Genomic DNA, 27,207 nt, shown 5'->3' with positions numbered 1-27,207 from the left:
AGGTGGAGGAGAGATTGAGGGATTGAGAGAGGAAGACAGGAGGGGGGGACTGACAGAGGGAGAAACAGCAAAAAGGGACGGGAAAGAGAGAGACAAACGTATAGAGGCTGCAGCCTCCAGCCTGCTGCCCCTGGTGGCTGGACCAGGTCACTACACCACAGTCTCACCTCCACAGCCTGCTGCCCTGGTGGCTGGACCAGGTCACTACACCACAGTCTCACCTCCACAGCCTGCTGCCCCTGGTGGCTGGACCAGGTCACTACACCACAGTCTCACCTCCACAGCCTGCTGCCCTGGTGGCTGGACCAGGTCACTACACCACAGTCTCACCTCCACAGCCTGCTGCCCCTGGTGGCTGGACCAGGTCACTACACCACAGTCTCACCTCCACAGCCTGCTGCCCCTGGTGGCTGGACCAGGTCACTACACCACAGTCTCACCTCCACAGCCTGCTGCCCCTGGTGGCTGGACTAGTCACTACACCACAGTCTCACCTCCACAGCCTGCTGCCCCTGGTGGCTGGACCAGGTCACTACACCACAGTCTCACCTCCACAGCCTGCTGCCCCTGGTGGCTGACCAGGTCACTACACCACAGTCTCACCTCCACAGCCTGCTGCCCTGGTGGCTGGACTAGGTCACTGCAACCACAGTCTCACCTCTACAGCCTGCTGCCCCTGGTGGCTGAACCAGGTCACTACACCACAGTCTCACCTCCACAGCCTGCTGCCCCTGGTGGCTGGAACCAGGTCACCTACACCACAGTCTCACCTCCACAGCCTGCTGCCCCTGGTGGCTGGACTAGGTCACTGCACCACAGTCTCACCTCTACAGCCTGCTGCCCCTGGTGGCTGGACCAGGTCACTACACCGACAAGTCTCACCTCCACAGCCTGCTGCCCCCTGGTGGCTGAACCAGGTCACTACACCACAGTCTCACCTCCACAGGCTTCTCTTTCACTGCGGGCTTGTGCGCTCCCTTCTTCTCCTCCTTCCCACTCCCCACTTTCTTGTCCTCCTTAGGGGGCGGGCCTCCCCCTCTTCTCCTCCTTCTTCTCCTCCCTCTTGTCTTCTTTCATCTCCTCTTTCTTCAACCTCCTCCCTGGGGTTAGGGTTCATCTCAGAGTGCATAGGTGTAGTACATAGGTGTAGTACATAGGTGTAGTGCATAGGTGTAGTACATAGTGTAGTACATAGGTGTAGTGCATAGGTGTAGTACATAGGTGTAGTACATAGGTGTAGTACATAGGTGTAGTACATAGGTGTAGTACATAGGTGTAGTACATAGGTGTAGTACATAGGTGTAGTACATAGGTGTAGTGCATAGGTGTAGTGCATAGGTGTAGTACATAGGTGTAGTACATAGGTGTAGTACATAGGTGTAGTACATAGGTGTAGTACATAGGTGTAGTACATAGGTGTAGTGCATAGGTGTAGTACATAGGTGTAGTGCATAGGTGTAGTACATAGGTGTAGTGCATAGGTGTAGTACATAGGTGTAGTACATAGGTGTGATATATGTGTGTGTGTATGTGAGAGAGAGAGAGAGAGAGTGTGTGTGTGTTCCTACAGTTCTCCTGGTGCAGCAGAGGGTCCCAGGGAGACCCAGTGTGTGTCTGAGCCAGAGTGCCTGACTGACCAAGCTGTCCAGCAGCTCCCTCCATAACTGCACCCTGCAACACACACACACACACATACACACAGAAAAAACAGACACACACAGAAAAAACAGACACACACACATATTAAGACACGTATAGTGCAGTATATATTCTCTACAGCAGGTGGCAGCAGTCTCTGTGTGTGAGTACGCAGTGTGTGTGTGTGCAGTGTGTGTGTGCAGTGTGTGTGTGTGCAGTGTGTGTGCAGTGTGTGTGTGCAGGGTGTGTGTGCAGTGTGTGTGTGTGCAGTGTGTGTGTGCAGGGTGTGTGTGCAGTGTGTGTGTGCAGGCAGTCTTCTCTCACCCTACAGAAGTCCAGGGCAGAGGTCTTTCCCGTGTGCTGTGGCCTAGCGAGCATGCAGAAGCAGGGAGTTGTAGTGTTCCAGCGCCCCCTCTCTGGTGAGGCCGTCCTGGGCTGCCTCGGGGCCATCCTCCCCCCTGGGGCAGGGCCAGCACACACCTGGGACATGCAGCACACAGGACCCTGCTTAGAAACCACACTCGCTCTCTGAAGGTATGTGTTCTGTGTTCCTGTGTTTGTGCTTGTGTGTAAGTCTGTGTGTGCATGTTTTTTTGCATTCATGTGTGCTTGTACCTGTGTGTGTGTGTGTGTGTACCTGTCGGAGGGTGTGTGTGTGTGTGTGTGTGTACCTGTCGGAGCCTGGTGACTGAGAGGTCCCAGGGTTCTCCTGCTGCAGCTACTTGCTGCCACAGAGCCTTGAGGGCCTCCACAGTCTCATACTGGTACTGCAACTGAGAGAGAGAGAGGGAGAGAGAGACAGAGAGACAGAGGGAGAGAGAGACAGAGAGCTTGGTTGTGCTGTGGGGTACAGGGTTCTTCTTCCTGTGGTGTACAGCTGGGGTGTGTCATGTACCCGAGGGTTGCTGGAGAGGAAGTGTTCTTCTTCTGTGGTGTACAGCTCAGCAGGAGAGCCGGTCTCTCTGGGGTTCGGACTCCTCGTAACACGTCACACACCAACGAGCGACACTACCGTCACAGCCACCCTCTGCTCCAGCTCCCTCTGCTCACACACACACACACACACACACACACACACACACACACACACACACACACACACACACACACACACACACACACACACACATACACAAACACACACAAACAAGGACACATTAAAGTATTAACATTCATACATTCCCCCACACACACACACACCCCATCCCACACACACATCCCATCCCACACACACACCCCCCCCATCCCACACACACACACCCCACCCCACACACCCCCCCCATCCCACACACACACACCCCACCCCACACACACCCCCCATCCCACACACACACACCCCACCCCACACACACCATCCCACACACACACACACACCTGGATGGCGAGCCGCTGGTCGGCGGTGCGGTCTTGGCAGAGGGCCACGCCCCGCAGGATGACCTGCAGCGAGGCTCCGCCCATCAGGACCGGGTGGGTGTTGAAGCGCCACGCCTCGCCCAGAACGCCCGCACGCTCCGACTTGAAGATGAACTCCACCCTCTGGGTCTCACCTGGAAGGATCACTCCTGGGGGACAGAGGGGGAGAGAGAGGGGGATGTGTGTGTGTGAGAGAGAGAGAGAGCGAGAGAGAGAGAGAGAGAGAGAGAGAGAGAGGAAGAGAGAGAAGTATGAAAGAGGGGGAAGAGGGAGAGAGAGGGGGATGTGTGAGAGAGGAGGAGAGGTGTGAGAGAGAGGGAAGGTTGAAAGCCAAGAAGCCAGGAAGCGAGAGAGACACAACAACAAGTCATAATGCTGCTGGGCAGGTGTTCCTGTAAGGCAGGTGTTCCTATTGTAGCTTCTCCTACTGAATGGAACTGTGTGTGTGTGTGTGCGTGCGTACCTGTGGAGGTGTTGAAGTAGAAGTGCTGTGTGTGTGTGTGTGTGTGTGTGGGGGGGAAGCTGCAGGGTCGAGGCAGGCGCTGCCAGCTGTAGTAGATGGCTGTGCTGCCCTCGTTGTGGGGACCTGCAGGTCAGAAGACACGCTCTCCCCCTCCAACGCCTCCAACAGCACCCGGGCACTGATGCCAACCTCACCCTGAACACACACACACAGCTTTACCTCACCCTGAACACACACACACAGCTTTACCTCACCCTGAACACACACACACAGCTTTACCTCACCCTGAACACACACACACAGCTTTACCTCACCCTGAACACACACACACAGCTTTACCTCACCCTGAACACACACACACAGCTTTGAGGGGGGGGAGTGTGTGTGTTAGAGGGGTGTTTGCATGTGCATTGTGTGTGGCGATAAGAGGGTTTTTTCCATGTGTATGCGATTGAGTGTGTGTGGTGTGTGTGTATGTGTGTGCATGTGTGTGTGTGCACCTTGCTGAGAGGTGCCGTTTCCAGTCCAGCGGGCTCGCTGGCCGCAGAATCTCAGAGAAGGAACCAGCACCGGAACCAGCATGACATCATCAACTGTGCAAGTGGGTCACTGGGGACCAGGAAGTGATATAGACAAATCCTTTAGAATTTTGGAAATGTCATTAAATAGCATTCTAATGCTGCGTTCCGTTTGACACTCCCGAGTCGGGATCTCTGGAAGTGTCAAATGAACGCACCCCAATTTATTGAGGTTTCCTGTACAGACAGAACAGCACAGACAGAACAGTACAGACAGTACACTGTCTTCACAGAGAGATCAAGCTTTTCTTACCGGTTCTCCTTCTGTTCTGCGTCCCTTAGCTCCTCCCCCCTCTCCTCCTCCTCCAATAGGGGCTCCGCTCCACTGTGACGGACGTGAAGGGCTGTCCGGAGCCAATAACCTCCAACCCATCCATTTCCTAGAGGGGACATAAACAATAACAAAACATTATTAAGGTCATCATATTTTACAGTTACAATAATTCAATAACAATACTTTGCAGTACCACTCCTCTGCACCACTAACAACAGCATCACGTCCATCTAGGCTAGACACACGTTTTTCCAGATCTTGAACTCTGCAATGTGACCATCCATGTCAGCCTGTCTCACTCCAGCCATCTGGCCTTCATCTCTCTCTCTTCTCTCTCTCTTTCTCTTCTCTCTCTCTCGTCTCTCTCGCTCTCTCTTCTCTCTCTCTTCTCTCTTCTCTCTCTCTTCTCTCTCTTTTCTCTCTCTCTTCTATCTCTCTCTCTCTCTCTTCTCTCTCTCCTCTTTTCTCTCTCTTCTCTCTATTTTCTCTCTCTCTTCTCTCTCTCTTTTCTCTCTCTCTCTTTTCTCTCTCTCTCCTTCTGTCTCCTCTGTTATACTCCCTCCCTCTCTCTTCATCTGTTCTCATTCCGTTTGTTTTTCACTGCCATGAATCTCTCTCTCTCTCTCTCTCTCTCTCTCTATTACTCCCATACTCCCCCTTTCTTTGTCTCCCTCCCACCACCCGCTCTCTTTCTCTCTCTCACCCCCTCTTCTCCCTCCCTCCCTCCCTCCCTCCCCTGCCTCTCTCAGTCTGTCACAGTCCCATCTGGTAGACCGCCTTACAGGACAATCTGTATGTCCCCCCCCCCACACACACACACACACGCGCACACACACGTGGCCACACATGAACACACACACATGCTTCACGTGCGCACACATCTGAGATGTTCATTACTGTTGTCTTACATCACTTTGATAAGTGTGTGTGTGTTTGGTACGAGCGTAGACTGAGGCTGTTACTTAAACTGTTAACGGGGTGTGATCAGCACCTGCTCTGCGTATGGATGAGCCATCAAGTGCGAGTGAGTGTTTGTGTGTGTGCATTTCTCTGGTGTGTGTGTGTGTGTGGGAGGGGGTGTACTGGTTTACTGGTTAGAGCAGGACTCAGAACATCCAGGGGCAGCCAGCCAGCTGTGGCGTCCAGGGACAGAGCATGCTGGCTGGGAAGGAGAACAGGGGGGGCGACTTGGAGGTCTGGATGTGTGTGTGTGTTTTCTTCATGTGTGTGTTTGTCTCTGTGTATGTGTGTGTGTGTGTGTGTGAGTCCTACAGGCTGGCTGAAGTCCAGGTGTTTGAGGACGTCTCGTAGCTCCTGTCTGCAGTGTTTCAGGTACACACTCTGGTCCCAGGTACGCCTGGCTCCATCACACGCCTCCAAGGGAATGTTCCCTGCAGCACACACACACACACACGAACACACACACACACACGTGAACACACACACACACATGAACACACACACCACACACACGAACACACACGCACACATGAACACACACACGGACACGTGCATGCACACATGAGCACACATGTCTTGTATGGGGGAGTTTGTGTGTGTGTGTGTGTACCTGACTCGTGTCGGATGCTGGCAGGCTGTGCTACGTGTGTGAGGGGCCTGCTGTCGTCCTCTCTGGTCTGGGTCAGAGTGGCCCTGACGCCACTCAGCTCCTCCCCAAACTGCTCAGGAAGACTCCAGAACTCACTGCCCACACGCTGGCCCTGCACATCCCACACACACACACACACACACTCATACATACACACACACACATTCATACATCCCACACACACACACACACATTCATACATCACACACACACATCACACACACACATTCGTACATCACACACACACATCACATCACACACACACATTCATACATCACACACACACACATTCATACATCACACACACACACCACATCACACACACACATCATACATCACACACACACATTCATACATCACACACATTCATACATCACACCACAACACACAATTCATATACATCACACATCATACACGCCACACACACACACACACATGGATGGATGCAGAGACACAGGAGTTTATATGGTTTATATATATCTGTATATATCTATGTATATATCCAGATATATAAAGGGGTATATGTGTGTACATGTCCTGGGTGGATGGCCGGCAGTGCCCGGGACAGCAGCTCTCTCTGTTCCTGGGTCTGCCTGAAGCTGTTACTCTGGTTCATCAACAACCCCTCCACGGGCTTCTGGAGAAGATCTACACCACAGGGAGGGAGGGAGGGAGGTCAGATGGCTGAGCAGTTAGGGAATCAGGCTAGAAGGTTGCCGGTTCGATTTCCCGGTTTTCCCGACCGTGCCAAATGACGTTGTGTCCTTGGGCTAGGCACTTCACCCTACTTGCCTCGGGGGGAATGTCCCTGTACTTACTGTAAGTCGCTCTGGATAAGAGCGTCTGCTAAATGACAAAGTAAATGTAGGAGGGAGGATTCATCAACAACCTCTCCACATGATTCTGAGAAGCCTCCTGCTGGTAGTTGTAGTCCCAGACTCACTAGAGATGAAGTCCTGCTGGCGTCTGCGCTGCCTCATGTGGCTGTGCCAGTGCTGCAGGGCGTGGCTCTGGACCTCCCTCTGGAGCTGAGGGGGAGAGGGGGAGGAGGGGGAGCGCAGGGGGGAGGGGGGGCAGGGAACGAGGGGCCCCGGACTCCGGCTCCCTTCTGACCTCCCACCACCTGGGGGCATCTTCTCTGGATGTCTGGGATGCGACTCAGCAACTGGATGAGGGGAGGTGAGACAGGAAGAGAGGAGGTGAGACAGGTAAGAGAGGAGGTGAGACCGGTAAGAGAGGAGGTGAGACAGGTAAGAGAAGAGGTGAGACAGGTCAGAGAGGAGGTGAGACAGGTCAGAGAGGAGGTGAGACAGGTCAGAGAGGAGGTGAGACAGGTAAGAGGAAACAGGAGAGAGAAGTGGAAAGTGTTTCCTCACCTCTGTCTCTCCCCTGGCCTCCATCTCTCTTCTGAAGTCCTCCAGACTACCCAGAATGCTTGTGGGCAGGACCATTCCCTGGGCATCGACCGAGGACCTCCAGGGACCTGATGGACAGAGGTAGACAACCAATAAGAGTCCTGAACAGAGGGAAACAACCAATGAGAGCCCTGGACAGAGCTCACCTGTGTAGTCCAGCGGCTGATTGGTGGAGGCCTGAGCGAGGGGGCGGGCCACCACAACACTCTCTGTCCCTTCCTGCTCTCCTCGGGGGGGCGTGGCTTACGCACCAGGACACGCATCATCGCCGCCGGCTTCTGCTGGTCACTGGGGGGCTGGGGCTCCCGGAGCTACACACACACACACACGGAGATACACACACACAGAGACACACACACATTAAATACACGCACAAGCCAGTAACTTTAGGGACAGGGCTACGTGGGGACGTTGCGGTACCTTCTTCAGGTCCTCAGAGCGAATGGCCAGGGCCTGGATGTCCTCCCCTTAAGAGGGGGGCTTGGAGCATGCTGCTCGCTCACACACGACATCTCCTCTGAAGCCTTCAGGCTCTTCTTCTCTGGAGGACAGGAGGGAGAGGAGGACAGGGGAGAGAAGGGGAGGGGAGGAGGGGAGGAGAGGAGAGGAAGGAGGAGCAGGGGAGGGAGGGGGGAGGGGAGAGAGGAGAGGAGGAGGGGAGGAGGGGAGAGAGAGAGGAAAGAAGGAGAGGATAAGGGAGAAAGAGGAGGAGAGAGAGGAAAGGAGAGAGATGATGGGAAAGGAAGAAGAGAAGGAGGAGAGCAATAAGATCAAACTGACCCTCATCTGCTTTCACAAAAGCATCTCAGATATTCTCACACAAACTCATATCCTCTGTATCGCTGAAACTTACCCACACACACACACATACACACACTCAGCAGTGAGAAGTAATGAGTCATGTTGCATCACTCTCTGACCTGCTGACCACCAGAGAAGAAGTGGAGCTGAATAAATCACACCACGCGCCACAAACACACACACTCCACATACACACCCCATACACACACACACTGGGATCTGGATCACTGGCACCCTTATGCATTCTACTCGTCTCTCTCAACAGCGCCTGTATGCTGTTACCATGACCACCAAAAATCCCTCATCCTCCGACCTTCGCTTTTCTCCTTCCCTCCTCCCTCCCTCCCTCCCTCCCTCCCTCCCTCCCTCCCTCCCTCCCTCCCTCCCTCCCTCCCTCCCTCCTTCCTTCTCTCCCTTCCTCCTGTTCCCCCGTCTGTTCAGAGTGTGTATGTTCTGGAAAACATGACAGGACTGCAGCCTCTTGATGAGAGAGAGTCCGAGAGAGAGAGAGAGAGAGAGAGAGAGAGAGAGAGAGAGAGAGAGAGAGAGAGAGAGAGAGAGAGAGAGAGAGAGAGAGAGATAGAGAGATTGGTTTTTCTCTGCTAGATAGTTACACACGTACCTGGTGACTTCGGGGCCTCGCCTCCTTTTTTGCAGTCTTGCCTTGGGATTTACTTAGACTTGCCATGTTTGCTATGTTGAAGGTTTTGTTGAGCCTCCTGCAAGCTACTCAGCTGAAGTTACTGCTGGGAACAGTGGATTCGGTGGCGACAAATTCGTCAAGAAAATAATTAGCTGGTTTAGTAATTAACCAGTTTTTAGTAGTCATATCTAAATACCATCGAAATAAAAAATCTACCTATCACTACTTTTTGGCAAGACTTCACCGTTCCTATCCAATTTACATGCTAGCGAGCTAGCTACAAACTCTGGCATGGTGTATTGTCTGGCGGTATCCATGGCAACACACACCAGTGAAACTGTCAGTTAAAGGCAGAAGGAGTTTCGTGTCGGCCAACACAAAATGAGAAATGGACATGCCCTTTGCTGAAAGTGATGCCAAACAGAAATCTTTATTTTTATTTTTTATTGTCTAGTAGGCCTAATGTTGTGAAATATGTACGGCGATAAACAACACGGATTACCAGTCACCATATGTTTCATGGAGGCTGTGTCTACCTGCTATAGAGACAAAATGCTGGAGTTAGCATAAACATTTAATGTTTTGTCTCCTTAATATATTATCATATTTTACAGCATGTCTTTCTGGAAATGTACATCATATCATATCATAGCCTAACTGAGTTCAAGTGTTCTTAGAAGTATTCTTGCACTTCCTAAATATTAGGCTGTTATTGTTTTCATCAATCAAATGCTTTCATTGTTGGTGGGTTAGTCCATATACAAAGACGAAAAAATAAATGAGTAGATAACACCCGCCCGTTGGACTTGGCACAAGCGCGCGCACAGCCTCTACGTTCCAGTATCGCTGGAAACTCGCTGTTCTCCTTGAGAACACGACGGGCTTTCCGCTCCTGCCACTCAGCGCTCAGTAAACGGTTCTTTGGCACACACGCCAGATCAGATTCCCAGTCGTGACGTGAACTAGCTGTGCGCGTTTGTATAAAAGCAGCGAGAGCAGCCTCTGATTGTCAAACCACCAACAGCCTGCAGGCGCGCGACACAACCAAATCGGTGCATGTAGTGTCCGCTCTCCTGGCAGCTCACCGGTCCACAGAGCAACAAAGTAGTCCGCTTGGATTTCACATGACCCTCACGTACGACCCTCACCACTACATGGAGGTTACCGGGAACCCCTCCACCAATAAACACCCCAGCACCACACCATCAGCCCACCAGGTCGGTTGCCCACTAGTCGGGTCTCCATTTCCCGGGACTAGACCGGCTGGCCCCTCCGGTAAGGTCCTGCTAGCCTATCAAAGCGCCACCCAGCATCTAAGCTCCTCTGGGTTGAAAGCTGGCATGGGCCTCCTCAAGATGGCAACTTCTCAGTGGAAGCACCAGGAGAAGAAGGCGAGGGTGACGTTGTCTTCCAGCTCAGGCAGCCGCCAACTGAACACCTCCGGCGGGCATCCGTGCAAGACGTCCCCGCTGGATCAGCTGACCGCTCTGGTGCTTCAGGGCCAGACGAGGCTGCGTGAACTAGGACAGGGACAGCGCCGGGAGTTGCCTTGCTCCACCAAGCCACAGAACTCTAAACGGATGGTGGTTCTTGGAGCGCCTCGGGTCGGTAAGACCTCTATTCTTCGCCGGTACCTCCGGGACGGCTTTGCCGAGGAGTACGAGCCCACCTCGGAAGACTTCCTCCGAAAACTCTTCCACATCCGCGGAGAGACTTACCAGATCGACGTCCTGGATGCGTCTGGGGAGAGGAGCTTCCCCGCCAAGCGGAGACTTTCCATCCTTACCGGTGCGTAACAGGGAGGAAAACTAAGAGGAATCGTGTTTTGTTGTATGTCGTATGCTATATTTTATTTATTGCCCAGCTTATTTGCCGTGCTGTTCGTAATGATGGGTTATCAGTTTAATAGGAATTAGTAGCAAATTCGTTATTTTAAAAGGAACGCGCGTAAAAGCTGTCCAGATTGTGGAATTACTAAACGCTCACGTTTTCGTCTCCCTTCGCGCTCCACAGGTGACATATTTCTGCTCGTCTTCAGTCTGGACGACCGGAGCTCCTTCGAAGAGGTGTGCGCCCTTCGCAAGGAGATCGTCGCGGCCAAAACCAAGCTCCTCAAGTCAGTTGTACCGGGTCAGACAGCGCGCGTGCCCATGGTGATCTGCGCTAACAAGGTGGACCTGCCCCCGGCAGAGAGGCTCGTATCCCAGGCGGAGGTGCTAGAAGTTTTCGGTGAGACCTGCGCCTACTTCGAGACATCCGCTAAAGACAGCACTAATCTGGAGGACGTATTCGAGACCCTGGCTAAGAAAAGCGGGTTGCCTACAGAAACCGGACCATCGCAGCACCGTAAAGTCTCCATCCGGTCATACCAGGCGATAAGGACTGGTGGGATGACCGACAGAGAGAGCCAGGCGCCCGGTTCTGAAGTTCCATGCGGGGCGCTGTATCCGCTGGCCCGGAGGCCGAGTTTTAATACCGATCTACGGAAAGTCCTTGGCCCCAGCTTGGACAGGAAGACTACCAGGCCGCTGGAAAAGTGTCAAATTCAATGAATCACTAAAACATAGTGATGGAAACTGTAGGCTACACCAAAACGTGTGTTGAGACCGTGTAAAACAGTAGGCTAATGATTGAAGTGCTGATACAGGCTGTAGTGTTTTCTGACAGATTGGCTCATTTAGGCTAGTTGTGAGTGATGTTGGTGCACTCGATTCTTAAGAAGCTTGTTTAGCATATAACCAGTGTGGATTGAGTAATAATGTCTATCTTGTACAGATGTCCAATAAAAGTTTCGAAATAAAACACTTTTTTATATTTAAATGATGTTGCTGTTAATCTTGAGACATATATTTCCGTTGATTCAAAGTGTGTGGGATTTTGTGTGTACATGCATGTATGTTCCCCATTCAGGTAAGTAGCGAAAGATATAGCGAGTGGGTGAGTATGTATGGTTGTGTGTGTATGCGTGTGTGTGCGTATGCGTGTGTGTTAGAGTGGAAGAGAGAGTGTGGGTGTTTAGTTATAGACTTTCACCTCTGTTACATAACACGCTTTACAATTCACAATGTCAAAGAATGTGTGTCTGTGTGCGATTCTGTGACTGAGAGTGTATGTGTGTTAGTCTGCGTGTGTGTGTGTGCTTGTATGAGTGTGTGACTGTGTGTTGTGAGAGAAGGAGACAGGAAGGCAGCATTGTCTGAAGTGAAGTCGTGATTGCCAGCGGTGTCTGGCTGTCCCACACACAGTGAGTGAGTGAGTGAGCGGTGTCTGGCTGAGAGAGAGAGAGAGAGAGAGAGAGAGAGAGAGAGAGAGTGTGTGTGTGTAAAGGCCTTGAGGTTTGTGAGTGTGTGTAAAGAAAGTGAGGTGTGTGTGTGCAAAGGTGTATGTGGGGGATCCAGAGACACCATCTTGTGTGAATCCAGGGGTGTAGTCATGGATACGGAGATGTAGTCGTGGATACGGAGCTACACAGTTGACGTCTGTCTTTCAGGGTCAGAGAGATGGAGCACTCACTGAGAGGAGGAGGCGATGGAGAGGGAGAGGGAGAGAGTGTTGTGATGAGGGGAGAATGGATGAGGTGATGGAGGAGGAGAGGGAGAGAGAAAGAGGAGTGTTGTGATGAGGGGAGAATGGATGAGGTGATGGAGGAGGAGGAGAGGGAGAGAGAAAGCGGGCTGTTGCTTGGCACGCAAGGCCAGGTGAGAAAGAAAGAGTGAGAGAGATAGAGAGATAGAGAGAAAGATAGAAAGAGCGAGAGAGATAGAAAGAGCGAGAGAGATAGAAAGAGCGAGAGAGAAAGAGAGAGAGAGAGAGAGAGAGAGAGATGTCAGTATGTCACTCTCCACTCCAATCAGCCGGCCCTTCACCTCACTCCAGGGCTGGATAGATCCCAGAGGAGAGATTAGAGAAACAGGGGAGAGAGCACGCAAGGATCGAGCGGAAGAGAGGACTGGGAAGAGAAGGAGGGAGGGATGAAGAGAGAGAGGGAGGGAGGGATGAGAGAGAGAGAGAGAGAGAGAGAGAGTGAGGGTGAGAGGATGAGAGGTAGCAAGTGGTGAGGGGACTGTTGTATCACAGAGCATCGTGGAAAAACAATATTATTCAGATGATGTTGTTGTTTTGTTGTACTGTCCTGTCATGGGTCATCATGTTGTTGTTGAGCTGATGTTGTTCTTGCAGAGTATTAACAATACAGAACGTTCCTAAATCATGTTATAATTGTGCACACACTTGTGCACAGAACTTTGCAAGGACACTTGTTTGGTCTTTGATTCTCTGGTATCTTTCTACACTCCCAGTTTGAGTCCCACATGTTTACATCGTTGTACTGTACATTCTGCTTCTAAATAGTCACAGAGACACAGTTATCAAAGTAAACACAAGATGGCGCCATTTTATCAATCAACGCCGTTTGCTTGCGTAGCAACTGCTTCTTTTTCACCAGAAATGAAACTTAGTCCCAAATAAAAGGTGCAGCCCCTCGTCTTATTCACTCACACAGCAGAGAACCGGATACACGACGGTCAGACACGGAACGTAAGTAACTTGTGTTTGTGTATATAAAGCGTACATTACTTCTGTGTGTCTAAAAGTACCGCTCCATGCCCTGTCCGGGACACTGGAATTGTCGTCACGGACACTGAATAATCTAACCTAAATAGCTCTGCAAATCAATTTACCTGATTTTACAGTGTAGTTTAAAAATGATGTAAGACACTGTTAAAGTGTTAAGTTATCGAGACAATGTTAAATAAGATGTCCACTTACTGAAGACTATCTATACTATAATATTTGCCAACATTTAAACAACAACATATTGTTGAGATTGAGCATCCTCTTCTATTATCTTCAAATGAAACCTGCATTTATATTTATTAAATGAGTGTATTTATAGCTTAATTGTTTATTATCAAGGTTTTATTAATTCAGGGTGGAGCTAGTCTGCGGCTTCTCTGATCATGTGACCTCTCTAGACATTTGATTGGTGGCTACAACCTGTCAGGATGGCTGGAGGCGGGGCTTGCTGGATCCTGTTCCTAAACACCATGTGTGTCATATATCTTGCTGCTTTGTGCCACAGTAAGGAAAGCACACACACCCAAACAAACACACAGACACGCACACACACCCAAACAAACACACAGACACACACACACACACAAACAAACACACAGACGCACACACACCCAAACAAACACACAAGCACACACAAAAGCTTTTGCATTTCACACCCACGCTCCACACCTGTACATAACCATACATGTAACAATACACAGACTACACACACAAACACACACAGACTCTCAAACACACACACACAAAAACACACTCACACAGACATCATTTTGTGTATATATATTTGTGCATATGTATTTTACATACAAACACACAAAACTATACACGCAACAAACACCACACACACACACGTAGACAAACAAATTCACACACAAATGTGTTATGTAGTGTCTGTCTTCATGAAAAGGCGACCATGTTAACTGCACCTCTTGGCTCCTCCCAGAGCCCTCTGATCTGAGGATCGTTCTGGTTGGGAAGACAGGATCAGGGAAGAGTGCAACAGGAAACACCATCCTGGGGCAGGAAGTCTTTAAAGAGGACATGTCAGCTGAATCAGTAACCAGTAGTTGTCAGAAACACCAGGCAGTAGTAGCAGGGAGAAAGATACAGGTCATTGACAGTCCAGGACTCTTCGACACCACCATGACCGAGGCAGAACTGAAGAGCCACATCGAGGAGTGTGTCGACATGTCAGTCCCAGGACCCCACGCCTTCCTGCTGGTTATTAGAATCGGGAGGTTCACTGAGGAGGAGAAGAACACCGTCAAATGGATCCAGAAGAACTTTGGAGAGGATTCTAACATGTACACTGTGGTTCTGTTCACCCACGCAGACCAGCTGAAGGGTAAGACCATGGACAAGTTTCTCCAGGACAGTACTGACCTGCAAAGACTGGTGTTCGACTGCGGACGGCGCTACCACGCCTTCAACAACCAGGAGAAGGTGAACAGTACCCAGGTCACCGAGCTGCTGGAGAAGATTGATGAGATGGTGAAGGAGAATGGGGGCAGACACTACACCAACGAGATGTACGAGGAGGCCCAGAGAAGGATTAAGGAGGAGGAGAGGAGAGAGGAGGAGCAAAGACAGAAGGATGCGGAAGAGGCGGAAGAGAGGATCAGAAGGGAGGAGAGGATTCGAAACTACTGTTACCTGGCTTCACTTGTTGGTGCGGGGACCCTGGGGGTGGGGGGCTACGTGGCCTCCACGTTCCTGATGGCGGCAGGCACAGCTCTGGGGCTGGGGGGAATGTATAAATGTTCTGAAGAATTATATAACAAGTGATGTGTCACACGGGGGTCAGATCTCTGTCTGTGATGCTGTTATCATGCTGTTATCTGGTTTGTTGGTATCTTTTTTATATAAACAAAAAGAACTGACGGGTTTAGGTTTCTGTTAATTATATTTTTTTAAATTTTGTATTGAAGTTTAGGTTCTTTTAAACCTGTGTGATGTCTGTGTGTGTGATAGTGTGAGTCTTTGAGTGTGTTATTGTTGGTATATATCACATTCATATAGGAGTAAAGAGCACCTGATGTAATAGGAGATATTAACTCTGTATCGGACAGATTATATATTTCTAAGTGTGGGTTGGGTCAATAAAGGGTTAAAAGACATTCTTGTTATCTTGTGTATTTTTTAACTTTATGATAATCTATTATCTGATACTTTATGATACTGTGTGCTATTCTGTAATATTATAATACATAATGATACTCTCTGATTTACATTACATTTACATTTAGTCATTTAGCTGTAGAACTGTAGAACTTTGAGATTAGCTTCAAATGTAAAGTGCATTGCAAATAAAAAATATTATTATTATTATTATTAGTCCATGGTTTGATTAAGTATATTCCTCCAATCAGAACAGCAGTGTCACTTGTTGCCAGGTAGGTAAGTTGCCATGTCTTTTGAACATGAACAGTGCAGATCATGAAACACATGTTTAAGAAAAGGAGAAGATGCTATATTAGTGATATTAAGATAAGATACTGGTGATTACAGGTTAAAGTAACCTCAAAATGTTGGATGAGTATATTTTTATCCCTATGGTGAGTTTTGGACTGAACTGATCTGAAAGGTCCGCTATAAAACTATACTAAAAGTACTAGCTATTGAAGTGTGTGTTATATTTGCATTGGACTGTAACTGGGTGATTATAATATCAAACAGCACAGTATCATGCAGTGCAGCAGTCTGGAGGTTACTGGAGGTCATATACAACTCATCAGGGTTATGAAGATGGGTGTCACTCACATAACTCACAGTGGAATGAGGAACATACTTAAATCTATGCAAACAATGAAACTGTCCCTCCCTCCCCCCCTCTCTGTCTCCCCCCCACCTCCCTCGGTCTGTCTCCCCCTCTCTCTCCCCCTCTCCCCCCCTCTCCCTCTCCCTCCCCCCCTCGCTGTCTCTCCCCCCCGCCCTCCCTCCCTCCCTCCCTCTCTGTCTCTCCTCCCCTCCCCCCACTCGGTCTCTCTCCCCCCCTCTCCCCCCCTCTCTCTCTCTCTCTCTCTCTCTCTCTCTCTCTCTCTCTCTCTCTCTCTCTCATTCTGTCCCTCCCTCCCCCCCCTCCCCTCCCCTCTCCCTCCCTCCCCCCCTCTCTGTCTCTCCTCTCCCTCTCTCTCTGTCTCCCCCCTCTCCCTCCCTCCCCCCCCTCGGTCTCTCTCTCTCCCTCCCTCCCTCCCTCTCCCTCCCTCCCTCTCTCTCTCTCTCTCTCTCTCTCTCTCTCTCTCTCTCTCTCTCTCCTCCCTCACTCTCCCCTTCCTTCTCTCATCAGCGTCACATCAGCTGGGTGTCGTTCCCTCCCATCACACATTGATGACTGAGGAATGAGGAACATAATGTAAACCCTGACATGTCCTCCAGGACTGTACCCGCCCCCTCCTCTCAAGCCCTCCTACTTTTACCACACGTGACTTGAGGGAATGGTGGAGGAGATTGTGCAGAGATAATTATAGGAAGATGGTGCAGTGCCCGTGATGCAGCAAGTGATCTAGATCTTGACTTACAGAACATCACATTCTGAGACTGTAGTCAAATTTGTGTAATTTATTAGTCATTCATTTCATTTGCGATGTAGTGGAAGTCAATACACATACAAAGAGACAAAATTACACACTAATATTTAAGAATATAAAAAATATATTACAATGTATGTTTTTAGCTCACATCAGTTGCATATGCTCACATTGTTATGGGGAATGACGCATGCTTGAGTGACAGAGATACAAAAAAAAGAAAAGTAAAACAATCAATTAAGTCAAAAAGTCACAAAACTTAAAGAATAGCAAGATGCAAGTAAGAACAAAACAACAAATAAAACAAAACTTCAAGATGTTTTCCCGCTCAGGACAGGATTCAGGTTTCTTTTTTTCTTTTTAGGTTTAGATATCTTTAGTCATGTTCAGAGGTTGTCAATATTCCTTAGTTTGCTTTTTACATAAAGAGCAGGAGAGATAATGAGGGAAGGGAACAGAGGCAATTTGAAGGCTATTTATGCGTTGTCTACCGCTGTAAGTAGGCCCTAGCTAGTCTCACGCCGGTAAATGCAGAGTAGCCTAACGCTAACTGTTGATCTCATTTTGATCTACACAGTTAGAAGAAGTAAGCTAGCTCTCACTTAAACATTACTGTGTAGCAACAAGACCTACAAGTAAAGTTGATATCACCAATTTTATTGGACTCCATCCTGTAATTGGTTATCTCTTTTTTGGAAGTAACAGTAAAGTTAACATATATATTTCTTATTTCTTGAGTTGACCGCTTCACCAAACTTCTTGAGTTTATTTTTGTTGCAATTTCGTCCTACATTCGTTGTTTTTTGTTTGCAGTTATTTGTGGATCAAATGTAGTTTTTAGTATGTGCTTTCTTTTGTTGTATTCCTGTAGAAGCACAATATATTCCTCCTGACCAATTTCTTGCCTTCTTTTCTTCCATTTGTTTCATAGATCTATAAGCTAGCTAGACCTAAGCTAGAGTTGTGCAACACCATTAAGTAAATCCCTTAGCTAAGACACTGCTACAACTGAACAAACGCGGTCTCCGTGGAAACGGTCAAATTTTACTGCTGTGAAATCACGTTCAATGTAGTAAATCCCTTAACATTTCACCTTAGCTAAGGTGTATTTAAGGTGTTTTGTGCAACCGGCCCCTGGTCTCCCCAGGATGGTGTTTCCTGTTGAACTCTTCCCTGCTCCTGTCTTTCCCACCAGAACCACCCTCAGAGGTGACCCAAATTAACTGTGTTACACAATTGTACAGTTTGTACATGTCAGTAGTCAGTGTTAATGTCTGTAGATATTTAATGATAGCTAGTTTGAGAACATATTTTGGGGTTCTGACGAAGTGAAATAAATTAATGTTTTTTTTTAAATCTTAAATGTCTCTTTTTCCCACTGCGGCGATTGAAGTACAGTCCTCACACATAACAAACACCTTTCAGAAACCGCTTTAGCCACATTGTTGCATTTGCGTTAACATAGAAAAGGAAAATACACAGTATGTAATTAAACAAACAACAAAACATAAAACAACATTAGATGTGAAAATGTGTCAGACTTCATAATCTACACAGGTAGCCTAGATTAGTGCCACTATTGTCCACAAATGTGTACCACGATTCATAAATGTATGTCTTAGCAAATGCTTACCATGGTCCATTAAAAAACCTCTACAAATGTACAAATGCGTTTGTGAGTCACATTACACGTGTGGATGTGGCTCCTAAACTTGAATCAAAGCTGGCTCATGCAGGAAAGAATGGCAGAATGCACAGCCAACAGCAATTTAACAGAAACAGGAGCTATACAGTTTTAACCTAGCTTTTACCGGTGTGAGTTTGAAAATGACAAAAATACTGGGTGATGTAACATAGGCTACGTGTGAGTAATAAAAGTGTCCTGGAATTTGATGGTGTGAGGAAATCTTTATACACTTTTTGACAAATGACTGGCCCACGGTGCTTTTATTGCTTGAATAAAACACTAACACCGTACTAACTATTTTCCAATATTTACATACATAATGAACTGCACAATCTGCTATTGCTAATGTCAATGCTTTCAAGTCTGCCATTAAAGGTTCTAGTGCTGAAGGTGAAGGTGCCCAGTTTGACCATACTTCCCCTTCCTCTTGTGGCAGTCTTACTTCTGCCCCATCTAGAGTTGGTGCCTCTACTGTAGTGGCGTTACAAGCTTCTAGCTTTCTGTTCCTCTGCTCTTCCTGAGCCCTCAGGTACATGTCGTTGGTGTAGTGCTGCCCTCTGTTCTCCTCCACCATCCTCTCTATCTTCTCCAGCAGCTCTGGGACCTGAGTGGTGTTACCTCTGGCTTTGTTATCAAAGACATGATATCTGCCCTTATAGCTGTTAACTAGGTCTCTGATATAGTCATTTTCTTGAATAAAGCTCTCTACTGGTTGTTCTTCCTCTAGTTTGTCCCCATGAGTAAACAGCAGGATAGTGAAGCCTGCAGCCTCGTCTCCAAAGTTATCCTGGACCCACCTCACACAGTCTCTCTCCTCCTGACTGTTTCTGCCGTTCAGACTGATGACCAGCAGGAAGGCATGAGGTCCTGGGACTGGTAACTCTACACACCTAGCTAACTCAGATTTAACACCTTCTACTTCCTGTTCTGACAATAACTCATCCCCGATCCCTGGAGTGTCGATGACATTGATCTTCATCCCACCCACATGCCCACTCTGCTTCTGACACTCTTTAGTCACAGAGTTTTTAGAGAGTTTAGCCTGGAAGGCCCCAGGTCTCCCCAGGATGGTGTTTCCTGTTGAACTCTTTCCTGCTCCTGTCTTCCCCAGCAGAACCATCCTCAGATCGCAGGATCGTGCACAATCTGTTGGATCCCATAATGTACTGTGTTACATCTAAACAACTGGTTATGTTTAGTATTGTACAACACTATGTACAGTCCAGGTATGTTTGATTTCATGTCATGTCTTTCTACTTCAAATGAGTTCAGATCAGACTCAGAACATGCTTATGACAGTGTGTCTAATGTTTTTCAATCCTACATATTCTACTTGATCTGAGCTGCATTCTGAGGTGTGATTATGTTGGGTGACTCATCTGTAATCAAAGTTTATGGTCTGCATTAGTCAAAAATAAACAAACTATTTGTTTTCCTTAGTGTGGTTCAATACTTTATTATTAAAAAATATATATTTCATGTTTTGGCTACAGACATATAATCAACTAAGCTGTATTACTTTTAGGTTACTTTGGTTGATTTGCTTTAAAAAGCAACTCTGTAATAAACCCTAACAACACCTACCTAATAAAACACAATATAACACACTCTAAAAAGTGTAGCACACACACATTTAGGAGAGAGAAGAGAGATGATACACACACACAAATTATATGTTGCTAAATTCTGCCACCCTCCACTATTTACTGACTGCTGCTCCTCCCTGCTGTCTGTTTTGTTCCTGTCCATCAAGTGGACTTGTATTCTCCCTGCCCTGTCAGTGTACATAGATTATACTAGCTGCTCCAGCCAAGAAGGATTCCCCGTAGTTAAAACCACCCCCATCAAACTATTTCCATTGTTTTAATAAATAATGTAATCTTTGTGTTACAGACAATAACCAGTGTAACTTAACAGCAAATCATCACATATCTCTTACCTTTAATGCAAGACATGGCCATGTTAGAGTCAGGATGAGACAGTTGATCAAAATGGCCTGTCTCTCTCTTCTTCTCTGGTAAATGTCTGGTGGATTACAGGAAATCATCTGATGAAAGGAGAAAAGGAGGAGTTATGGAGTGACAGTGAGAGAGAGGTGAGTACAGTACTGGATGAACCAGTTTTAGGGTTGGCAGAGTTGAAGGTTCCTCATTTCTCTACACCAGCCATCTCTCTCTCTCTCTCTCTCTCTCTCTCTCTCTCTCTCTCTCTCTCTCTCTCTCTCTCTCTCTCTCTCTCTCTCTCTCTCTCTCTCTCTCCCCAGGGTTATCAAGATGGCTGTCACTCACATAACTCACTGGTGTCTAATGATTCTGCACACTTTGGTACTGTATAATACTAAATGGGGATGTCACGAGTATGTCTACAAAAGAACATCCAGTGTTAACTCCGTCTGACCGAACCAATTGTGTCACTTGTTGCTGGGTAGATGTGTTGGATAGGAACAACATTAGTTAACAGATTCTAAATTAGCTTTGCTAGGACTGTAACTGGTTAATGATCAGATCAAACAGCCCTGTATCAGGGAGTGGAGCAGTCTGGAGGTTACTGGAGGTCAGATACAACTCATCAAGATGGCCGTCACTCACATCACACACTGTTGGTTACAGAATAAGGAACATGTGTATCTCTGCCAACCATGAAACTGGTTCCTCCAGAACTCTACCCACCTCTCATTGTTGCCACATAACTTCCCTCCCTCCCTCTCTGTCTCTCTTCCCCCCTCTCGTTGTCTTTTTTCACTCTTTGTATCTCTCCCTTCCTCTCTCTCTCTCTCCCTCTCTCTCTCAATCCCTCCCTCTCTCCCTCCCTCTTTCTGTCCGTCTCCCTCTCGTGCTTTATCTACCCTTCTCTCTGGCTCTCACCCCCTCTTCCTTCGACTCTCTTCCTCCCTCGCTCTTCCTCTGAAGGGGGAGAGAGGACGGGGGGGAAGGAGTCACAGAAAGAGAGAGGGGGAAGCAGGGAGGGAACGAGAAAGAGAGGAGGAGAGAAAGGGCGAGGGACTCACTCACTCTCATCACATCTTGACGGCTGAGGAATGAGGAAAATATTTAAACCGTGACACTTCCTCCATCACTGGACCCACCTCCTCCTCTCAATCCCTCCTACTTTCACAACAGGTGACTTAAGGGAATCACAGAGGCCCTGTTGTGCAGAGAAGGAGAGTTGAGAGGAGACTGAAGAGATCTGCTGCTTGTCAGAGCTGGACAGGGGACCATCTACACTGGCTATAGGCCTCATCTGAATCTACTGAAAGTGCTAACCATCCACCGATCAGAGTTACCGTGCGTCTGACTGTAACCATGGCCACATCGGGCATCAAGGGTACGTTTTGTGTGTTGTTCTTTTGTCCAGATAAAAGTAATCTTTTATGGATTTTTTTTGGAGGGACTCTTTCATTGATGGTTCAGGCAGGAGGACTCAGTAGTAGTGATTACTTGATACTTTATTACACACGATACAATACTTGTTTTGGCATAATGGTTCTGCTCACCGTGGCTCCCTGCCGCACCCAACGGAGACACTGTCTCAACATCCGAGCAGAGAACAGCGAACGCATTCCTCCTACGAAAGGAACACAGAACCAAGGGTGGAGGCTGGGGAGGCGGAGGCAGAAGATTAAACGTAGCATCCTGTGTCGCACTAAGCAATGCAGAGTGCAGCGATATCCTGATTAAATAGCCCTGCTAAGAAGGTGTGCCCCCACTGTGTGATATGGCGAGTTGTTAGTGACGCGCTAGGTATCGAAGTCTCCTGCATGAACCAGTTCTGCCCGATTGTTAAATAAAATGTTTTGTGTGTGTTTGTGTGTTGTTCTTTTGTCAAGATAAAAGTAATCTTTTTGAGGACCATTTTTTTGGAGGGACTGTTTCATTGATGGTTATTAGATTAAAGGATAACTATACTTCTACTACTGCTATGACAGTTTTTTTTTCTTGGAAACAGTTGGCTGTTTTTGTTAAACTTGACACACTAAACAACAAAACCTTACACCAAACCAGCCAAACGTAACACTAAATAAACAATTCTTGGAAAACTCTTTGAAAACATTGTGTGTTTGCGTCAATACAGTGCACACAATCCATCATAACCCTAACCCTTTTCTGTGAGCAAACAGCAGTTTGCCATAAAGTTTGGTCATAAATGTGTGGCGGCCTGTGGAAACCCTTGACATCGTGAAAATTAGACTTTTGGGGTATTATATTTAGAAACTACAAACTCTCCTGAATACAAATCTGTTTAAATCATTCAGATTTCTTTATCACAACTGAAGTTACATCATTTTAAAGTTGACCTGTGTCAAAAAGTGAGAAAACTGCATTCAAAGATTCCACTCCGTTTCATTCTAATTCTATTGTGATGCATGAGGGAAACACCAACACTCAACTCGACTGTTAAAACAGATTGTCAATCTGTTTACATTAATAACTTCTCAGCAAGTAATTTTTAAGTTTAACAGCCAGACTTCTTTGATCAGTAGTTTGGGGCTGCTGCAGCACGCAAAAGAGCAGGCAAACTGAGCATTTGATTTGAAATGGCTTGAAAATATTGCTAGCTGACATGTCCAAAAACCGTTGAAATTAACAGTTTTTCATAAGTAATCATATACTTTTTGTACATTACAATTACGTGTTGGGGGGTCGGGGAGGGTCAGATGGCTGAGCGGTTAGGGAGTCGGGCTATTGATTAGAAGGTTGTTGGTTCGATTCCCGGCCATGCAAAATTATTATAAATTGTGTCCTTGGGCAAGGCACTTCACCCTACTTGCCTCGGGGGGAATGTCTCTGTACTTACTGTAAGTCGCTCTGGATAAGAGCGTCTGCTAAATGACTAAATGTAAATGTGTAGGATGTTAACTATACAAACATCAAAAATCTCAATTTTGACAGAAAATTGACAAATTTTCGATCTTTTATGGCTTATAGCCAACAATGAGCGGCCGTGACATCCGACGGGTTCTTGCAGACCGCCACACACATTTTTGTTTGAAGTCACGTGACAGCCCCCGTGAGGCATTATGGGATAGCTGCCCCCATAATGCCTCACAGGGGCTGTCACGTGACTTCAAACAAAAATGAATAATGATCATTTCAACTCAAAATGCTGTCAGTGGATTGTGCCCTTTATGGGAGGATTGACAGGGTGTGCAGGGGTCACTGATACACCTCTGTTGTCCTGGTTATTATGGGATGGTTGACAGGGTGTGCAGGGGTCACTGATACACCTCTGTTGTCCTGGTTATTATGGGATGGTTGACAGGGTGTGCAGGGGTCACTGATACACCTCTGTTCTCCTGGTTATTATGGGATGGTTGACAGGGTGTGCAGGGCTTACTGATACACCTCTGTTGTCCTGGTTATTATGGGATGGTTGACAGGGTGTGCAGGGGTCACTGATACACCTCTGTTGTCCTGGGTATTATGGGATGGTTGACAGGGTGTGCAGGGCTTACTGATACACCTCTGTTGTCCTGGTTATTATGGGATGGTTGACAGGGTGTGCAGGGCTTACTGATACACCTCTGTTGTCCTGGGTATTATGGGATGGTTGACAGGGTGTGGTGTGTCCCGGCAGGTGGTCCAGGGCTGGGGGTGGTCATGCTGGGCAGGGCAGGAGCAGGGAAGAGCACCACAGGAAACACCCTCCTGGGGAGAGAGCGGTTCCAGGAGGGGAGGGCCACCCTGCAGAGTGTGATGGAGGTAGGAGAGGTGGAGGGGAGGACGGTCACCGTGGTCGACACCCCAGGGACCAACACCCCCTCCCTGGATGAAGAAGGTCTGATGGAAGAGATGGAGAGAGCCCTCGTCCTGTCCTCCCCGGGTCCCCAGGTGTTCCTGCTGGTGGTGAGGGTGGGAGGAGTCACGGAGGAGGATGTGGCCGTGTCTGAGTGGATCCAGCAGACCCTGGGGGAGCAGGCCCTGAGGCGCACCCTGCTGCTGGTCACCGGGAGAGAGAAGCTCAGCCGCAGACAGTGGGAGGAGTTTGAGGAGCAGGAAGTGGTCAGAGCTCTGGTGAGGCTCTGTGGTGGAAGACTCCACGCTGTGAACAGCAAAGGAGAGATCCACCCTGGACACGTCACCAGGCTGATGAAGAAGATGGAGCATGTGGTGGAGCAGAACGCAGGAGAGCCTTACACCTGGGACACCTACCTGCAGAGGAGAGGACTCAGGGGGGGGAGGAAGGGACAGGGAGGGGGTGGATGTAGGACACAGGGTGGAGGTGAGAGGAAGGGGGAAAATACGGGTTGTGAGGTGGAGGAGAAGAAGCAGAAGGAGGTGGAGGAGCAGAAACAGAAGGAGGAGGAGGAGGAACAGAAACAGAAGGAGGTTGGGGGCAAGGTGGTGACAAAGGAAGAGGACCAGATGAATGACACCAATGCTGAATATAAGAACCTGGGGAAGGAGGAACAAAAGGACGAGCAGGTGAACTTACAGAAGACCAACAGAAATAAGTTAGAGCAGGAGAAAGTGGAGGAAGAGAGGAAAGTCAAGGAGCCGAAGCAAAGGCCAGAGGAGGAAGAAAAGAAGAGAAGAGCAGAGGAGAAGAGGAGGGGAGGTAGGCAGCAACTCATAAGAAATGGTTAGGAGATGATCATTATGAAATATCTTCATTTGCAGCATTCAATATCTACAGTATAAGCAGTATAAGCATATGACCACTGTTTGTGCAGTGTTGTAAACAATTAATTTTGCCTCCAACAGTCTCAACTTTGAGGGTCGTTTTGGTGGGAAAGATGGGAGCAGGAAAGAGTTCAACAGGAAACACCATCTTGGGGAGACCTGGGGCCTTCAAGGCTAAACTCTCTAAAAACTCTGTGACTGCAGAGTGTGTGAAGCAGAGTGGGAAGGTGGCTGGGAGGACCATTGATGTCATCGACACTCCAGGGATCGATGATGAATTATTGTCAAAACACGAAGAAGTGGAAGATAAATCTGAGTTAGCTAGGTGTGTAGAGTTGTCAGTCCCAGGACCTCATGCCTTCCTGCTGGTCATCAGTCTGATGGCCACACACAGTCAGGAGGAGAGGAACTGTGTGAGGTGGATCAAGGAAAACTTTGGAGACCAAGCTGCAGGCTTTACTATCCTGCTGTTCACTCATGGTGACGCTCTAGAGGGAGAACCAACAGTAGAGAGTATTATTCTAGAGAATGAGGATCTCAGAGACCTAGTTAACAGCTGTGGGGGTGGATATCATGTCCTTGATAACAAAGCCAGAGGTAACACCACTCAGGTCCCAGAGCTGCTGGAGAAGATAGAGAGGATGGTGGAGGGGAAAGGATGGCAGCACTACACCAACGACATGTACAAGGAGGCTCAGGATAAGATCAAATGGGAGAAGAGGAAGAAGTGGGCTAATACAGTAGGAGCAGTTGCATTAGGGACATGTGCAGTAGTAGGAGCAGGAGCTATAGGAGCATTAGGACCAGGGTTGATAGCAGGAGCTGTGGTAAAAGGTGCAGTAACGGTAGGAACAGCTGCAGCAGAGGCTGTGTTAAACTCTGCAGGAAGAGTAGGAACAGCTGCAGCAGAGGCTGTGTTAAAATCTGCAGGAAGAGCAGGAACACATGCATTAGTACCAGCAGGCAAATTGGATACAACAACTTCTAAAGATGTCGAATCCAAACCTAAAAATGAGTTAACTAAACCCAAAACTGTGGTCTCATTTATAGACGTTGCGTACGCACCAAACTGGGCTGAAAGGCGTACGCTACTTCCCACGCAAAGGTTGTGATTTATAAAAAACAAACTTTATGGGAGAATGTGCGGTCCTCCACGCAAACTCTGACCCATGCGTAGGCCTACGCACATTTTACATTTACATTTATGGATTTAGCAGACGCTTTTATCCAAAGCGACTTCCAAGAGAGAGCTTTACAAAAGTGCATAGGTCACTGATCATAACAACGAGATAGCCCCAAACATTGCAAGCAGCCGACATTGCAAACGATTACTGGTAATATTTATATATCTTGTTTTCCTCACACACGTTTTTTTCACTCCATTTCATCATTATCAGATTGTCCACTACGGGAGTGCAGGAGTAGCTGGCTCTGCCCTCCTACATACTTCCCCTCAATTTTCATTTTGCTTCTGTACTAGGTCTGGGAATTCGGCACTGAAGTCGGTTTTCGGGAACAATTTTTTTGTAGGTCCAATCAGCGAACAGAGGGAGTGGCTGAGAACGATGACGTTGATGTCGTGCACTAGTTTGAGTTGTAGTTCAGTAATGTCGGCGGACAAATCTGCGAGCGAAGCTATTCTGCGGTTGTGGCAACGCTGCCGAATATCCATAAGTTAAAGTCGGAGCAAGAACAATCCTTGTTGAGTTTTGTTGGTGGCCATGATGTTGTGGCCCTCCTCCCCACGGGGTTCGGGAACAGTTTGATTTCCCAGCTACGGCAGCTAGCTCTGTTACAGTAGTGGTGAAGGAGTTGGCTAAGGCGAATGCTAGCGATTGTTTATGGCAGATCAGAGTGGCCCTGGGCAGATCCAATAGTTTTTAAACTTCAACACGTACCCGCTTTCAAGGAAGTTAACGCTTGTTTATGGAGCGATCCCAGACCCTCTGTACAAATGAAATGTA

The 27,207-nt window shown here is 48.1% G+C and overlaps 4 protein-coding genes across 4 annotated transcripts; 2 read left to right on the top strand and 2 right to left on the bottom strand.

The window, feature by feature from the left end:
• Positions 1-1,007: 1,007 nt before the first annotated feature.
• mycbpap (mycbp associated protein) lies at positions 1,008-8,879 on the bottom strand. The gene is given in 23 exon segments (XM_067258955.1): positions 1,008-1,100; positions 1,569-1,664; positions 1,963-2,118; positions 2,310-2,411; positions 2,651-2,680; positions 3,013-3,200; positions 3,515-3,632; positions 3,635-3,713; positions 4,020-4,107; positions 4,110-4,123; positions 4,346-4,425; positions 4,428-4,472; positions 5,639-5,757; positions 5,937-6,087; positions 6,508-6,623; positions 6,919-6,991; positions 7,072-7,140; positions 7,352-7,458; positions 7,537-7,594; positions 7,597-7,701; positions 7,811-7,857; positions 8,319-8,337; positions 8,814-8,879. Coding segments are annotated over 23 exon segments (1,938 nt in total). The 3' UTR covers positions 1,008-1,088.
• Positions 8,880-9,958: 1,079 nt separating this feature from the next.
• rasd2b (RASD family member 2b) lies at positions 9,959-11,469 on the top strand. The gene is made up of 2 exons (XM_067259664.1): positions 9,959-10,622; positions 10,848-11,469. Exons 1-2 carry the CDS (start codon positions 9,959-9,961, stop codon positions 11,384-11,386), a joined length of 1,203 nt encoding a protein of 400 aa, XP_067115765.1. The 3' UTR covers positions 11,387-11,469.
• A 1,817-nt stretch (positions 11,470-13,286) lies between these two features.
• Positions 13,287-26,321, top strand: LOC136964976 (GTPase IMAP family member 8-like). Its single transcript, XM_067258954.1, has 7 exons — positions 13,287-13,370; positions 13,808-13,913; positions 14,353-14,952; positions 17,966-17,998; positions 24,207-25,178; positions 25,325-25,970; positions 26,294-26,321. The coding sequence occupies exons 2-7, from the start codon at positions 13,838-13,840 to the stop codon at positions 26,319-26,321; spliced, it is 2,355 nt and encodes a 784-aa protein (XP_067115055.1). The 5' UTR covers positions 13,287-13,370; positions 13,808-13,837.
• LOC136965574 (GTPase IMAP family member 4-like) lies at positions 18,566-19,746 on the bottom strand. Its single transcript, XM_067259757.1, has 2 exons — positions 19,066-19,746; positions 18,566-18,589 (listed from the first exon to the last, which is right to left on the bottom strand). The coding sequence occupies exons 1-2, from the start codon at positions 19,741-19,743 to the stop codon at positions 18,566-18,568; spliced, it is 702 nt and encodes a 233-aa protein (XP_067115858.1). The 5' UTR covers positions 19,744-19,746.
• Positions 26,322-27,207: the final 886 nt, after the last annotated feature.

This window comes from Osmerus mordax, chromosome 21 (assembly GCF_038355195.1).
Source record: "Osmerus mordax isolate fOsmMor3 chromosome 21, fOsmMor3.pri, whole genome shotgun sequence".
Lineage (NCBI taxonomy): Eukaryota > Metazoa > Chordata > Actinopteri > Osmeriformes > Osmeridae > Osmerus > Osmerus mordax.
This window is presented reverse-complemented; position numbering and strand designations above follow the sequence as displayed.

What these genes read in the sequence shown, in the direction of transcription:
- LOC136964976 (XM_067258954.1), top strand. Translation starts at nt 13,838, where the DNA reads ATGGCTGGAGGCGGGGCTTGCTGGATCCTGTTCCTAAACACCATGTGT. An exon ending in TCTTGCTGCTTTGTGCCACA is followed by an intron (nt 13,914 to 14,352) that starts GTAAGGAAAGCA and finishes GGCTCCTCCCAG; the next exon opens with AGCCCTCTGATCTGAGGATC. An exon ending in TTTTACTGCTGTGAAATCAC is followed by an intron (nt 17,999 to 24,206) that starts GTTCAATGTAGT and finishes CAGGTGGTCCAG; the next exon opens with GGCTGGGGGTGGTCATGCTG.
- rasd2b (XM_067259664.1), top strand. Translation starts at nt 9,959, where the DNA reads ATGACCCTCACGTACGACCCTCACCACTACATGGAGGTTACCGGGAAC. An exon ending in GAGACTTTCCATCCTTACCG is followed by an intron (nt 10,623 to 10,847) that starts GTGCGTAACAGG and finishes CGCGCTCCACAG; the next exon opens with GTGACATATTTCTGCTCGTC.
- LOC136965574 (XM_067259757.1), bottom strand. Translation starts at nt 19,743, where the DNA reads ATGGTTCTGCTGGGGAAGACAGGAGCAGGAAAGAGTTCAACAGGAAAC. An exon ending in CAACTCTAGATGGGGCAGAA is followed by an intron (nt 18,590 to 19,065) that starts GTAAGACTGCCA and finishes GTACATTTGTAG; the next exon opens with AGGTTTTTTAATGGACCATG.